The sequence below is a fragment of the Pan troglodytes genome, chromosome 4 (genome assembly GCF_028858775.2).
Source record: "Pan troglodytes isolate AG18354 chromosome 4, NHGRI_mPanTro3-v2.0_pri, whole genome shotgun sequence".
NCBI lineage: Eukaryota > Metazoa > Chordata > Mammalia > Primates > Hominidae > Pan > Pan troglodytes.
Window position 1 is genome coordinate 144,993,938 of NC_072402.2, and position 16,739 is coordinate 145,010,676.

General features: G+C 37.3%; 1 protein-coding gene across 4 annotated transcripts in view; it reads left to right on the forward strand.

Annotated features, from left to right (window-relative positions):
- STK32A (serine/threonine kinase 32A) overlaps nucleotides 1–16,739 on the forward strand; it is a 157,017-nt gene that overhangs the window by 27,298 nt on the left and 112,980 nt on the right. For all 4 annotated transcript variants that reach the window (XM_054684687.2, XM_063811573.1, XM_063811572.1 and 1 more), the window contains one exon: nucleotides 16,244–16,299. In XM_054684687.2, coding sequence (XP_054540662.2) covers nucleotides 16,244–16,299 — 56 coding nt within the window. The remainder of the gene's footprint in view (nucleotides 1–16,243; nucleotides 16,300–16,739) is intronic.

Consider the following 16,739-nt stretch of genomic DNA (forward strand, 5'->3'; position numbering starts at 1 on the left):
CCAAGCTAAGACTGTGCTTCTGCTCATCCTCAGCGATTCATAGTTGTCTTAGGATACATTTATAGGGGACCTTCAATTTAAAAAACTTAGCACTGAATCAGAGAGAAAACTTGAGAGGCATTTGCGAGGTTAAATGAGAGTGACCGATGCTGTACAAGAGTAGGTCTCGAAATGTGGTACTTTTCTTGGGTTATCTCGTCTTATTCTCATCACAAATGGTGAAGAAATGGTCAGCCACATTAAAGAGCAGATATTGAGACTCAGCAAGTGAGAAAACCTGTCCTGGTTCACACAGCCAGGAAGAAGCAGAGGCAGAATCCTCACCCCACTTCTGTCTGCCTCCAAAGCTCAAGGAGAGTGAGCTTTACCCTTCATATTTACTCATCCTCTTACTAATTTGACTCTTAAGATAATCCTGAGATTTAAACAAGAAAACTATTATGATCCCCTTATTTGAATGAGAATATATGTCTAAAAATGATTTTTAAAAACACTATTAAAGGTCACAAAGCCAGTGAATGATAAAGGGATTGGTACCTCTGGCTCCTATAGTTAGTTCATCCTTCAAAGAACAAAAATAGCCCCCATTTATTGAGTGCCTACTAAACTCTAGATATGTTTTTAATATATGCTATCTCATTTAATGCCTACCACATTCCTGTAAGGTAGGTATCATTCATTATACCTATTTTACAGATCAGGAAAAAAACAAAACAAAACAAAAAACAAAAAAACAAGACTTCTAGGGAAAGATGCTGAATAGAACACATTCTTCTACATCCATTCCTTTCTGAAGATCTTCCTAATATGACAGGTAGGGATTTGTCTTAAGATTTAAACCCACAAGGATGAAGAGACAGGCAGAAGTGCTTCACTATCAACGTTGCAGAAACTGGAAAGGAGACAGAGAACTAGAAGCAACATAACTGAGTCCTAAGCTTCTAGAAGGGGAAGGTGAGAAACAACCAGACCCATGCCATAGAACCCTCCAAAGACTCGGGAATTGGCACTGTCATGTGCCTCTAGAGCTAGAGGTGAAGGGGAAGAGCTAAAGTAAATGACATTGTTTGGATATCTATTTAAAAACTAGTCATGTCCCTTCTACCAACTTGGAAAAAGACAAAAAAAAATTCTCCACTCCATACTATGGTTTATCCTCTGAAGAATAAGTTTTCTTAGTGGGGAAGTTGAGTGCAGAAGATGCCTTGCTGAAAATGGAGGGATCGGGTAGATAAATGCATACTGGATACTGGGGCACCCAGCCTCCTCTTCCCACTTGGCTCTGATAATACTGGCAGCCAAGGACTCACCCTCCAGTAAAGAGAACGACAGAATATTTTCTGGAGATTTTGACCAATCCAAGAAGGAAGATTTAAAATTATCAACATTGGAGATTTTCTAATTCAACATCCAGGCCACAGCTACAAGCAACACTATAGAAGTTTATTGCTGGCAAGAGCCACATACTGAGAATGTCCAAACAGGGGTTTAGGTCTCCACACTTAAATATGAGCAGACAACCAAGGATTCTCAGGCTTTTGGGGAAGCCCTCTAATATGACTGATAGAGACTAAAACAAATGAACAGGGAAAAAGTTAGCAAAAAGTATAAGAAAGGTAAGAGAAAGCTATGAAAACCAAAAAACAAACAACCAGACAAAAAACAAACAAACAAAATAGATACCAAGAAAATAGCTTTCGGAGAGCAAAAATTTGCTTTGGGAAAAAAATTACAGCATGAATGGAAAAATCCAAAGAAGATTTAGAAGATACATTTAAAGAAAATTTCCAGAATAATGAGCAAACAAAGATATAAAATAAGGGTAAATATAAGAACATTTAACGGCCAGGTGAGGAGTTCTAGTTTCTAAATAATAGGTATAGAAAGAGAGAAAGAGAAAATGGAAGGGGGCAATAATTATTACATATTTTAAGAAAAAGAGTCCAGAATTGAAGAACATAAGTTTTCAGATTAAAGGAGCCTATTAAATGCCCAGCACAATGAATAAATCATAACATATCAAAACATTCAACACAAGTATATGAGACTAGAAGTTTCTAGAGAAGAAAACTGTTACATCAAAAGGATCAGGCATCAAAATAGCTCTAGACTTCTCAACAGCAATGTGTGGAAAGGTAGAAGATAAGAGCAAAGCCTTCAAATTCTGAAGGAAACAATTTCCAACCTAGAATTCAATAGTCAGCCAAACTATTAGTCAAGTGTGAATACAATAAAAATATTTTTCATGGATATATAATATTTCAAAAAATATATCTCCCATGCAATCCTTCTTACAAAGCTGTTTTAAAATGTGCTTCAGTAAAACAAGAAAGAAGGGGGCACTGCATGCAAGAGCCAGGAATCTATCCTTAAAGAGGCATGAAGGAAATCCCCAGGGTGATGGTGAACGGAATCCCAGGAAGACAGCTGTGCAGGAATAGAGATAAATAGTCCAGACTGGATTATGTCTGAGGAGAGACATTTTCAGGAAGATGACAATGTGCCTGATGCACCTGAGCATTATTAAACAGAACTAGACAACTGGAGAAGGGTTTGGGATTGGATTGGGAAGGAGATGTAGAAAAGTCAACATGTGTAAACAAGACTGTTACTAATTCCAGGGAAAGCCAAAAATTGTGCAAGAAAAGAAAACTAATCATAGTTTACTACAACTCAATTGAGTCTACCATTTCTGTATTCATAATAATGGAAATACTGAATATTGATCTAATTAAAATTATTATGCCAGATGTATTGGAAAGATGGAGGCATGTTGGGATAAAACCAAAGGAGCAAGAACATGAGCTAAATCCCCATCTACCACCTTGAATATTCAATAACGAATGCCTAAAATGAAAAAGAAAGGACAATAAAATTATACTCTTTAGGGACATGGTGGAGATCACCCAATGCATATCTAAAGAGAGGTAAAAGTGGTTGCTCCTTGGCTGGGACAGATTAGAAGGGGGGTAAGTAGATCATAGGACTGCCATTTTCTCCTTTTTAAAAAATAACAAATCTTTTAGAACTATTTGATTATTTAAGCTATATAAAGATATAGATAGCTATGGACACAAAACTTGAATAAATGAAAACATTAAAAAGACTGAAATGGAGCAAAATATGAATCATGGTTATCTTTAGATGGTTTTGTTTTTCTTCTTTATACTTTGCTGTATTTTTATACTGATAGCATATTAGTTTTATATATGTGTGTGTATATATATATTTTACAATTATATATACAATTTTATATATTTTTATATATATTTATATATATACTCTTCATTGTAAACAAGAAATTGAAGTTCAGAAAAGTCAGATAAATTTCCTAATTTCAAATATCTTGTAAATGGTAGAGCTAGGATTCCACTGCAAGTCTGTCTGATTCGAATCATTTTTATCTTTCATCAAAGCATTCAATCTTCGTTAAAATCCAAGAGGCAAAATTGGCATGCCTCACCATTCTCTCCCATCTCTGAAGGTCCATAGTGCCTCTTTTGTACACCATACAAAATAACACTTGATTGGTTTCATTATTTGTTTACTTATTTGTCTATCTATACATTTATTCATATTCATCTAATTTTAGAAAGATGAGAGAATGGATTCCAAAGGTACATAGATTATAGCAAAATAAAATAAAGTTACAAAAATGAAACAAGGGACATTTGATTATTCAGGTTTTGTTTTGTCAGACTGCTAAATGAGGCACACTCAGTTTTCCTTCTCTGCTTGGGGAGGGTAAGTGTCCTGGGACTGAGTCCCAAGCTTCTTATGTTTTTCCATCAGTGCCTAGGAAAGTCCTGGGTACACAGATACTCAATGAATGTTTCTTGGTTTGACTTGCCAGCAAAGCCGTGGCTCCTAGGGAAGTGACTTCAGCTTCTTTATTTTCTTGGTGTGACTATCTTAAAAGGGAGTAAGTGAGCCTTTCTTTGTAACTGACTGTATTTGAGAATGCAGCATGACAGACAAAACATTCATCTCATTCATGGAGAATTGTAAAATCCAGCAGAAGAGCTCTCTTTTTAACCAGTGCTTACAATTTGTCCTTTTTCACCCTTCCTTGGCAAATCACGCAATATTCCTTCTTAAAAATGGGTAAAGTGCCAGCAGAACTTAGAAGAGGGACTGATTCTATCTCTATTCTGACCAGGTATACGGTAGACCGTAATTTAATGTCAGCATCTTTCTGTTGCCATAATGAGGTATATTTATTTCTGTTCAAAGATCATGCAGCCCTGACAAAGCAAATACCCTCTGACTCCCACTGTTAATTATCCTTCAGTTGCTACAGGGTTTTCATCCATGTCCTCACTTAGGAGAGTTGGCGGTTGTGAAGCAGATGGAGTCCACAATCTCAGTGGCAGTTCTTAATGCTTTGAGCTCAAAGAGTGAGTAAGTCGATGAGTGAGGCTTTTAAGATGTAAATCCAATGTCTGCAGAGAAATCTGAAGCTGTAATATTAGAACAACATTCAAATGAGGACTTCATTGACTAGCTCATTAAGAAGTCCTTTGATAATAGCATGTTGGTAAGACTTTTCTTAGAAGGTACATATTATAAATGATGATGTGCTAAGAAATCAACATAAAGGAAAATAGAAAAATTTTCCCCAAAGCCATCCTTTTTCTGTAGAACTTTAATGATGATACCTCATTCCTTTGTAACTTAATTTAAAAAAGTTAATTATGCACCTACTATGATATGTCCAAAATGTTTTTAGGTGATGTGGATATAGCGAAGAACAAGACACACCCAGTGTCTTCCTTCATGGAGTCTATATTCTTGGCACTGTTGGTCCTGTGTGAAGTCCTAACATTATTTTGCTTAATGTTTTGGCAAGAGAGGCAACATTGGCTGGGCGTGGTGGCTCATACCTGTAATCCCAGCACTTTGGGAGGCTGAGGTGGACGGATCACCTGAGGTCGGGAGTTCAAGACCAGCCTGACAACATAGAGAAACCCTGCCTCTCCTAAAAATACAAAATTAGCCAGGCGTGGTGGTGCGTGTCTGTAATCCCAGCTACTCTGGAGGCTGAGGCAGGAGAATCACTTAAACCTGGGAGGCAGAGGTTGTGGTGAGCCGAGATTGTGCCATTGCACTTGTACTCCAGCCTGGGCAACAAGATTGAAACTCCATCTCAAAAAAAAAAAAACCAAGGGGCAATATTCTGGGCTGATACAAAGGTAATTCATCTGGTAACAATAGCAATAACATAAATAGCAGTAATAATTATACATTATTGAGTTCCTATTCTCTGCCAAAAATGGTTGATAAGCACCTTTGATATGGCTTATTTTACCTAGTCCTCATTATAACCTTAGAAGGTATATTGTATCTGGTCAAAATTGAAAGAAGAAATTGAAACTCACAGAGGGTAAATAATTAAAGTTCATAGCTAGTAAGTAGTACAGACAAACCCAAACCCAGAGTTTCATGCTCATAGTCACCATAATGTATTCAGAAACTTTTAGGACTCATCACAATATTAAAATCATGGAACTTGGAGCCACAAAAAGTCAGATTTAAGTCCAAACCCTGACCCTGGGTAATTTAACTTTTCTGGGTTTATGTAACATATCTATAAAGTAGCAATAATAATATTACCACCTCATGCTGTTTTGGTAAAAAGTAAATAAGATAATGTATATTAAGGTATTTGGATAGTGCCTATAGATGTATATATGCTACTTAATAGACAGTAATGTAATTATTAACTATGACCTAAGATGTGGCACAGTGCAGGTAGCAGAAGTTCTATCATTAATCATTTACAGATACTTATTAAATTGCTTCAAACACATAAGGATAGAGGCAAGGTGGAGGGGGAAGTCTAAGAAATTGATTGAGTCAACATTTATATAAATACTTATCTACTGAGAGCTTCTTCACCTCAGGGTTTGGGTCACTTTAAATGCATCCTCCCTGACCTCCTCTGCCTGGCTACCTTTGGAACTCTAACCCATTCTGCAAGACCCAGTTACAATGCTGCCCATTCCTGAAGCTTTCTTATTTTCTAAAGTAGGAAGAGATTTCTCCCACCTTAGAACTCCTATAAACATCTGCAGACTAGTTCTAGGCAGCCTTTAACAAAATCCTCAAGGGATCTTTGAAAATACAGATTCCCAGGTCCAGCCTCCGAGAATCTGATTCAGATAAGGCCAATGAATCTGAATTTAAAAACATGTATTTGTGTGATTTTGATGGGTGGACACACTTGAGAATCACATCAGGACCATTTATGTGGCTCTCAATACATATACACTACTTTATATTGCAGTTGTTTATGTTATATTGCAGTTATTTATTTATGTTTCATCTCTTTTCCTGAGAAATTACCTTCCTGATAATCCAATGCAGAGATAAATTAAGAAAATCTGTAGGAAAGAATAGATCATCAAGTCCCTTGGAACATTCTTCTGAGGTTGTAATAATCTCCTCTAGGATGCTTTGCTGGATTTCCCTGGACTAGGTTGGCTTTTCCTGCTACTTTCTCCCATTACAGGTCTCCCTACGGCAGCACTGCTTATATCACTTGGAACTTGAATCTATTTTGGTAAAAAAAAAAAAAGTTAAAAATTAAATTATCAGAAGGATATTGGGGATGCCTGCAGAGTAATCAAAATAGGATCTATATGGTTATAGAGCCAGGCACATTAATGCCATCAGCTTTAGCCCTTTATGTTGTGATTTTACTTTATTCCAAATGTCAGCTTTATCCTGTTGGATGTGCTGATCTTTTTTCTCTACATTCAGCCAGTTCCATTCTCATGTTCTGGAAGCTTGTGACAGAGGGGGAATATGCATTTCCAGATCAGAAGATCCAGAGTGAAAATGATTGGAATGGCCTGAGTCACAGTTCCAATCCTAGACCAAGGCATCTGGCTAGAGATGTGAGAGATGATGAGTGACAGATACAGTGACAGCAAGTGGTTGATGGGATCTGAGTTGTGAGAGAGGGTCTGTGAGAAATGAAAGACCTGCATAAGAAGAGGAGAAGCAGAAATATGAATATTGTTGTGAGTCAGGTCTTTACCCAACTCTGTGCTGCTTATTCTACTTTTTTGTGCAAGATTGATTATGTGTGTTTAATAGAATGCAGTAAAGAACAGTGTTGGAGGGCAGCTGTGGAGTCCACTTGAGTGGGACTCTACCACTCTGCCACTTACCTACTTTGTGGCCTTGAGAAAGGTACTTAATTTCCCTGGGTTGCAGTTTGTTCACCTAAAAACGTGGCTATAATAGTAATACTGTTTCAGAGTTGGCGCAAAATCAGGATAATATATGTAACATATTTAGAATAATGATGGGTATTCCTTATGTAAATGTTAGATGTTAGCTACTATGAATTTTTCTGTTGTTCCACTAGACTGTAGGACCCCTGAAGGCAGGCAACCTTGGGCTTCTTTCTCCCAGCACCTAGCACAATGGCTGTTACTTAGTAAGCAGTCAGTAATGGTGTGTTGTTGTCAGTGAACACAGACTGAGTTCAGTGAGCAATGTCTTGGAAAACCTCTACTGCACCTAGGACTTTCAGCTATACTGAGACAGAAAAATGAAATCCTCTCTGGACTGGAAAGCAGAAGCCAGACGTGTGGGCAACCAAACTGTAACTGTTTCCATGTCGAATTGACTTTGCCTTTAGAGAATCATAGCACTGAGGAGTGTCACGTTTAAGCAGCAAATTTGTATAGCAAATTAACATGCCAAAAAAGGCATGGAAGACTTTTACTTGATTTTTTTTTCCTCCTCTCTGGGGAATTTATCTTATTTGGGTCTTATCTTGGAATTTATCTTATCTTGAACTTATTCAGACTGCATTGGTTTAATTTGCTATCAACTGGGGCTATATAGTGCACTGGAATTTAATGTGTTGTATATGTGAAATATTTACCAAATAACCACATAACCAAGATATGGAGGACCTACTTTAAGAGGAGATTCTTGCAAAGCACCTTAAAAGCATACACTCAATAATCACAATGGCATGACTGCATACAGGGAGATAATCAGTTGTTTTAACTTTTAATTTAAGCAGTAGCAGAATGACTTTTTGGGAACTTAGGAATTTGGAAACCTTTTTATTCTATGTATTGAATATCAATTATGTAATTTAGTCTAAGGTTATATGCTAGAAACATTTCAAAAACGAAAGCAGCAGCAATGACAGCAAAAATGTGTGTCAAAAGCAATTGGTTTTAAATAGAAATACATCATTTTAACAATCTTGAAGTTTAAAAGATCCTATAAAAATCACAAACCCAGAAGGACAAACAAGAAAAGATCGATACATTTAACTACATAAAATTTAAAACTACATTACTGAAAAAAAATCTGAGACAGGGTCTCTGTCACCCAGGCTGGGGTGCAGTGGTGCAATCAAAGCTTACTGCAGCCTTGACTTCCCAGGCTTGAGGGCTCATGTAATCCTCCCATCTCAGCCTCCCAAGTAGATGGGACCACAGACATGCATCACCACACTCGACTAATGTTTAATTTTTTTGTTGTTGAGACAGAGTCTCCCTATGTTGCTCAGGCTGGTCTCGAACTCCTGGGCTCAAGTGATTCTCCTGCCTCAGCCTCTCAAAGTGCTAGAATTACAGGTATGAACCACTGAGCCTGGCTTTAAAAGTTTTTAAAATCAAAAGCCAAATGGACAACCTAGAAAAAATACTCCTGAGATATGTTAAACAGAGTTAATTTACTTACCATTTTTAAGTGTGCTTACATATCAAAAAATCTAATAACTCATTAAAGATATGTAAAATATATACAAAGGCAGTTTGCTGAAAAAATACACATATAAATATATGCAGTTTCACTCAGCATTAAAGAAATAAAGTAAATCAATAATTCAATCTTTTTCACTTGTCAGATGAAGAACAGTTAATGTAGTAGTGTTGGCAAGGTGGTGGACAAAAAGTTATTTTTATATGTTTTTGATATCAAGAAGATTTGATGCAACATCTTTGAAGAGCCAGTTGATAATATCTGTAAAATTAGAAAATTAACATATTCTTTGCCCAGCATTTCTACTTCTATCAACTTTGCTTGTAAACAGACACAGAAGCCCATCAAGAATGCTCAAGGTAGTTTTGGTAATCATAGATAATTTTTTTTTTTTTGACAGTGTCTTGCTCTGTCACCCAGGCTGGAGTGCAATGGCACAATCTTGGCTCACTGCAATGTCCGCCTCCTGGGTTCAAGGGTGTTGCAGGAAGTCAGGGACCCCAAACGGAGGGACTGGCTAAAACCATGGCAGAAGAACATGGACTGTGAAGATTTCATGGACATTTATTAGATCCCCAAATTAATACTTTTATAATTTCTTATGCCTGTCTTTACTGCAATCTCTGAACATAAATTGTGAAGATTTAATGGACACTTATCACTTCCCCAGTCAATACCCTCGTGATTTCTTATGCCTGTCTTTACTTTAATCTCTTAATCCTGTCATCTCATAAGCTGAGGAGGATGTATGTCACCTCAGGACCCTGTGATGATTAGCATTAACTGCACAAATTGTAGAGCATGTGTGTTTGAACAATATGAAATCTGGGCACCTTGAAAAAAGAAAAGATAACAGCAATGTTCAGGGAATAAGAGAGATAACCTTAAACTCTGACCGCCGGTGAGCCGGGAGGAACAGAGCCATATTTCTCTTCTTTCAAAAGCAAATGGGAGAAATATCGCTGAATTCTTTTTCTCAGCAATGAACATCCCTGAGAAAGAGAATGCACCCCTGAGGGTGGGCCTCTAAAATGGCCCCCTTGGGTGTGGCCGTCTTCTATGGTTGAAACTGCAGTGATGAAATTAGCCCCAGTCTCCCATAGTGCTCCCAGGCTTATTAGGATGAGGAAATTCCCACCTAATAAATTTTGGTCAGACCTGTTGCTCTCAAACCCTGTCTCCTGATAAGATGTCATCAATGACAATGGTGCCCAAAACTTCATTAGCAATTTTAATTTCGCCCTGGTCCTGTGGTCCTGTGATCTCGCCCTGCCTCCATTTGCCTTGTGATTCTGTTACCTTGTGGAGCACATGATCTCTGTGACCCACACCCTATTCGTACACTCCCTCCCCTTTTGAAAATCCCTAATAAAAACTTGCTGGTTTTACAGCTCGGGGGCATCATGGAACCTACCGACATGTGATGTCTCCCCCGGACTTCCAGCCTTAAAATTTCTCTCTTTTGTACTCTGTCCCTTTATTTTTCAACCCAGCTGATGCTTAGGGAAAATAGAAAAGAACCTACGTGACTATCAGGGGCAGGTTCCCCAACACAAGGGATTTTCCTGCCTCAGCCTCCTGAGTAGCTGGGATTATAGGTGCACACCACCACACCTGGCTAATTTTTGTATTTTTAGTAGAGACTGGGTTTCACCATGTTGGCCAGGGTGGTCTCAAACTCCTGACCTCTGGTCATCCACCCACCTCAGCCTCCCAAAGTGCTGGGATTACAGGCGTTAGCCACTGCACCCAGCAATCACAGATAATTAAACCATCTTTCAAAATCCATCAATAAGTTAATTATTTTATGGTACATTTACACAATAAAATACAAATTAGCTACTTAAAAATAATTAGATCTATATGTGATGGTATGAATGGACAGAGGCAATGTGTTATACAGAAAGGGTTTAACAATATATGCCCCCATTGGAATGATAGTATGTTGCTATTGCTGTTAGGAAGGAGTACATATATGCAGAGAGAATCTCTTAAAGGATACACAAGGATTTGTTAATAATGGTTGCTTCATGGAACTGGAACTGCAAACTTGGAAGGGGAAGATAGCTTAGTTTTCATTGAATAATTGTTGTACTTAAAAAAAATTGTAATTTTTAGTTTTCAGTGGACCAGATATTTTCCTTCTGGTTTATAATGTCTCGTCTTCAAAGTCACCTGAGTTAGGTTTAATTAGCTCCATTTTACAGACAGAGACATTGTTATTTGAAAGATTGAGTAACTAGTCTAAGGTTACACAGCTGGTGTCCTCGTTGCCTCTTCAGTAGAAAGATTTACATAAACAGCAAGGTGTGCTGTTCTCAATAGACTCACTTATGTTCATGATTTGGTACTTGCTCAAGTTGGAATCAATTTTTAGAAAAAATAAAATCTTTTGCAAAGATTTTTACCTCAAAAATAGAAAAAAAAGGGCATTCCTGCCTCACCTTCTACAAGGGTCTTCTCTGAAATTCCAAGCATCAGGGTGTTATAACAGACTCTAAAAAGGGTTTCCTTTTTTCTTTCCCTTAACATTGCTTATTGCACAGCATGTTGAGACAGAGAAGATGGTAAGTTAAGTAAAACAAAGGAAATAAAAAGTATCATCACTGGGTTTCAGAATCAGCATGGTTTATGCTAAGGGAAAGACTTGGAAACCTTGATTCAACATATAATTCTAAAAAGAGACAGGAAGAAATCCCATCTTGTTTCCTCTGATTCTACCTTTGGGATGGGTAGGTATGTTATACAATAAGAATAACATTAAGATGACTGGTATAAAAATAGTGGTTAAGAGCCTGGGTCCAGAATGAGAAAGGTGGATATTGAATTTACCTGAGTGCAACTAGGCAGACTCAAGTGAGTTGATTTTACCCACTCCTCCACTCAAATACTGGGTATGGCTTTGCGAAAACATTCAACCAGTTATCCACATAGTTGGTCTTAACTTTCCATGTGACTATAATAAATGTAAACTTGCTAATGAGCGGAGTGTGATTTTAGTGTTTAAACTATTTTTTCCCGAATAATAGTTCCTAGATGCAGTTAATGAGCCTTATTGGGTACCCACACAAAGGAGATAGAATTGTCTGTTGGACTTTTTGAAAAACTTTCTTGGTTTTAAAAAAGGTACATTTCTAAAGGATTTTTATGTGTAGTTTTGACTAAACAAGTCTTTGCCTTACTTTCTGTTTTTAAAATCTAACCTCAACATTAATATGTCACTATACTGGTTATAACCATAACAAATGATTTCATCTCTCTGAGCCTGAGTACCCTCAACTGTATACACTATAAGGATGTGAAGATAGAAAGTGACATAAAAATGAAACATGTACTGACCACCCTCATAAACAGATCCCTCATGCATATAGAATGTCTGTGCCTGGTTGATTAGTGAAGGAATGTGTACTCACCCAAAAGAAAAACTCTGAAATAAGTACTTTTAGATATTTACTTTTTAAATATTCCAAGTAATTATCACAACATTAAGGTGCATTCAGCTTTGTGTGTTAACGTGGTATACCTCCAGGCAACTTTTAGGATACTGTACAGATACAATGGCTGTGAAGGCTGGAATGAAAAGACCTGTGCGAAGCAGGACTGAGGCACTTAAGGAAGGCCTCAGAGTTACATCTCGTTTGCCTGTTTTCTTGCAGGCCACATACCCTAGCCCAGCCCTGTCAGCATGAGTGAGAACCAGGCTCTGCCTTTGCCCACACTAAACCACTACCTTCAAGGCCCCACAAAGACCCAGTGTCTCCAGACGGTCTTTCTGTCTTCTTAACACTCAGAGCTCCATGAACCAGAATGAGAGTTTTGGAACATGATCCAAGTAAAAGACTCAAGAAGTAAACACCACTAAGGTTAACTTTGCTTTAGAGGTTAGAGAAAACACTGCAAGGACACCACACCAGAGACTATGAAAACCCCAAATGTATTGAAATGATGCTGATTCCATTTACCTCCATATTGCCTGATAATACTCAGGTGCTACCATGGCAGCTTAAGGTGGTATTTGCTGGGAGCTGTGATACTCTTTAAGAAGTAATAGCATTACTAGTAAAAGCAGTTAGTTCCAGGCAATATTCTATGCACATGACCCATTTCATCTTCTTATAAACCTCATGAAGTATATATTATTTTCATCCTCATTTTATAGATTCAGAAAGGGAAGCATAGATGTAAATTTCCAAGATTACACAGCTATTTATTGTTGGAACTGAGATTTGAATTCAGGTTGTCTGTCTTCAGGGACTGTGCTCTTAATCTCAGTGGTCATCTAACTTTTCTGTAAAGAGCCATCCAGTAAATATTGTGGGTTTATATACATTCTCTACTGCATATCCATTGGTTTTCAAAAATAATCCTATACAAATTCAAAAACCATTCTTAGCTCATAGACTACACAAAAACAGATTGCAAGTCCAGTATGGCATTTACTGTTCCTATTGATCAAGGGTTTAAGAACATAGTGAGTACACTATTCCACATTCCCCTTAGGCAAATCCTGTATGTTTATAGTACTGTTAGATTTCTGTTGACAAAATAATCCACAATTCTGACTTCATCTCTCTCTCTCTTTCTGATTTTGTTTGAATTTATGAGGTTTAGTTGCATTTTCAAGTTAATCTTCCTGCTAACTAGTGATTCTTTTGTTGAACATTTAAGAAGGGACTATCAGGATTGAATAAGAGAGCCTCTTCCAGTCACTTTTTTTTTTTTGAGAAAGGATCTCACCCTGTTGCCCAGGCTGGTGTGCAGTGGTGCAATCACAGATAACTGCAGCCTCAACCTCTTAGGTTCAAGTTCCCCCTGCCTCAATTTCTGAGTAGCTGGGACTACAGATGTGCACCACCATGCCTAGCAAATTTTTTATTTTTTGTACAGATGGGACCTCACTACATTACCCAAGCTAGTCTCGAACTCCTGGGCTCAAGCAATGCTCCTGCCTCGGCCTCCCAAAGTGCTGGGATTACAGGTGCGAGTGACTGCATCCAGCCTCTTATAGCCACTTTTAATCTATCATTGGCTTTCCCATTAGATTGTACTGTTATACAAGGAAGTGACTTCAGTCAGTATGGCACCAGACTAGAGGCTGTGTTTTTCTTTAATAAAGGCATAAATGAGATGAATTGCTCTAAGGCTTTAGGCTTGTCCCTTTTCTGAGAAGTGACCTTTGGGAGGTCACATTTAGTTAAAGCAGTTTTGCTAGTATAAATTTACCAGGATCCTGACATGTAATCCTGTATCATTTTCAGTAAGGTTAAAATGGTATATGAAAGGAGGTGGTTCACGAAATGGATTAATATCAACATGGAACTTCATGCTTTCTAGGTACCTGCTGCATCCTTGGAGATTCAAAATGTCATCATGGCATTCTAGGCTAGACTGGCAGTGGAGAAATCACTGTGAGTTATTGGATTTGCTCAAGATAAAATCTTGAATTTGCAAATAAATCCTGGTCAGCTTTTTTTAACACTCTTGTGGTAAATAATACACAACTCAGATTCATGTAATGGGTGTAAGAAAATCATTGCTTTGGTTATTTCAGTATGAAACTCAAGAGAAAACTTACAGAAGTGTTTTTAAAATTATTCTGACCACAACCCAAGGTAAAACATAAGCCAAAAAACATATCATGACATAGTAAATGAAGCCAGGATTGTATATATATGTCTACTCAAGTATATGAAATGGAAACAACAGTTTCAGAGGCAGTACTATGCTTACTACATTTGAGGCATTTCTGGTATTTTCTATTCTATTTAATTAAATTTTTAGTACTTCTTATTTTAGCTACATTTATTTCATAACTCATTAATGGGTTTTGACTCACAGCTCAAAAACACTGCCTTAGAGAATCCAAATGTTCACACTATCCATATTTATAAGAAGTAATTGTTCTGGGGTTCTTGTGTATTCTTATAGCTTAGTTTGATTTATTTGCTAAGACCTGGCTATGTGAGAACTGCAAAGAGTTATGCCTTCAACTACCTAAGCCAGGAATTTTCTGAGGTGGCAGGGGAACCAGGGTGAGCAGAAGGACATATCATCCCCACCCTCATTAAGCTTATGCTATAGTGGATGAAATAAACTCAGAAGTCAAGGAGTTTCAGAAGAGAAGTCATTCCCTTGAGTAACTATGTTAAGTACGTAAACAGCTTTAGTAGTGCTTTCTTAGTACAAGGTGTTTTCTTCTGATCTAGGAGAGTCAGTCCAATTTTTTTCTTTTGAGAAAATGGAGGCTCAAAGAGTCTGTCATTTATCTCCAGTCTCTTCATTATTTTGAGTCCAAGTACAGGATTATTTGTAATATACATGCTGCCTCACATGACTAAGTGGGTTTTGTGATAGAAAGGGAATTTGGAGTTGAGAAGAGAAAGTGATGATTAAGTCACATCATTAAAATGTTTGACTCTCAGATATCTTGGAAAGACTTTGAAGGCACTCCAGCCAAACTTTTTCCTTCAGAAGGAGCTTATCTAATTATTCTAGATAATAGAGAAAAACTAGGTCTTTTAAAGAGACAAATTATATACCATTTAGTGTTTCACAATATTTTCTGAATAAACTTAAAATCCCTTATTTGGAATTTAACTCATCTAAATCCTTATTTCAAAAACCAGGAAACAGAGTCAAACATTTTCTCAGTTATCAAGGCAGTAAACCAAAGATTGTCACCTGCACAGGAGAATCTATGATTTGTTCTTCTCATCATTATAAATTTCACGAGCATTGACTCAAAAAACCATCCTACCTATAAACTAATCAACAATTGCTTCTTCTAGGGACTGAAATTTTAAAATTTCAGACGTGGAGGATCGACTCTGCTTCAAAGCAAAATTCAGTGGACTTCTGCACACATATCCATTCTAATCTGTTACAAGTCTGCACTTTGGAGATTAGTTCATGCTACACACTTAGAGGTGTAATAGTTTCCTACTTGGGAAAATTGAAATTACTTAGATACAAAAGAGTGGTTGTAGTAAGAAAATAGGCAAGGAGAACATTTTAAAGTGCTGATCCTCGGTAAAGCCATACATAGGATGCACCTGGGAGCAGATCTTTCTGAAGTCATTCTGTGCTCAGAGATGTTTCTCCTTACCTTGCTGCCTATGTCAAATTCTCTGTGATATGCTCTTAGAGCCCCATGACCTCTCTTCTTAACTTGCAGTGGGAGCTTGAATTTTCCATTTATTTTTGTGACCATTTAGTCTATAAGAGTCTCCGTCTTTATAGGGCCCTCACTTGACTACAGACTCCATAAAGGCAGAGATTCTATTTTTACTCTATTATTACTGTATCCCCAGCACTAAGCACTAGGATTAATACATAATAAGTGTTCAATAGATGTTTACTGGATGATTAGATTGGCATTTTAAGGTAGTCTGAGATCATGTTTTAGACAAGATACTTCAGTTTAGTCCAATCTTTGTTTATTATTTATTAGCTACTAAGAAGAAATTGATAATTACTCATGATATTCTTCTTTTTTGTTGTTTTACAGTCAACTTTGACCACTTTGAAATTTTGCGAGCCATTGGGAAAGGCAGTTTTGGGAAGGTGAGAACAAATTGAAATGATTAACCACCAGCAGGGTTATGTAGCCCAGGGAACAGAGGGTCCAGAAATGTTCACATTATTGAGTTGCTGGGACCGCAAGGAAAGATAATTAAGTGAAAATGTTTTTGTAATGGATTTTTATAAAATGTCACCACAGTTTAAGAAAAGCGTGTGACAGGCAGCTACATACTGAACATATACTGTTCTCAGAATAATCTCATTAAACTCAAATCTGTTTACTCTCAGTAAACTTTAAGGCTTTTCTCTCTACCCTAAAGGAGATGAAGATTTCAGAATCATTTTCAGATTCTACCAGCTGTATGCCCAGTAATAGTTATCTTGTTTATGGAAGAGTTACTTATTTTCATGTGGGAAAGAAGTCACCTGATTTCTATTTGTTTCCTCATTTGTCTAATGTTTTTATCTTAAGAAAAATACAT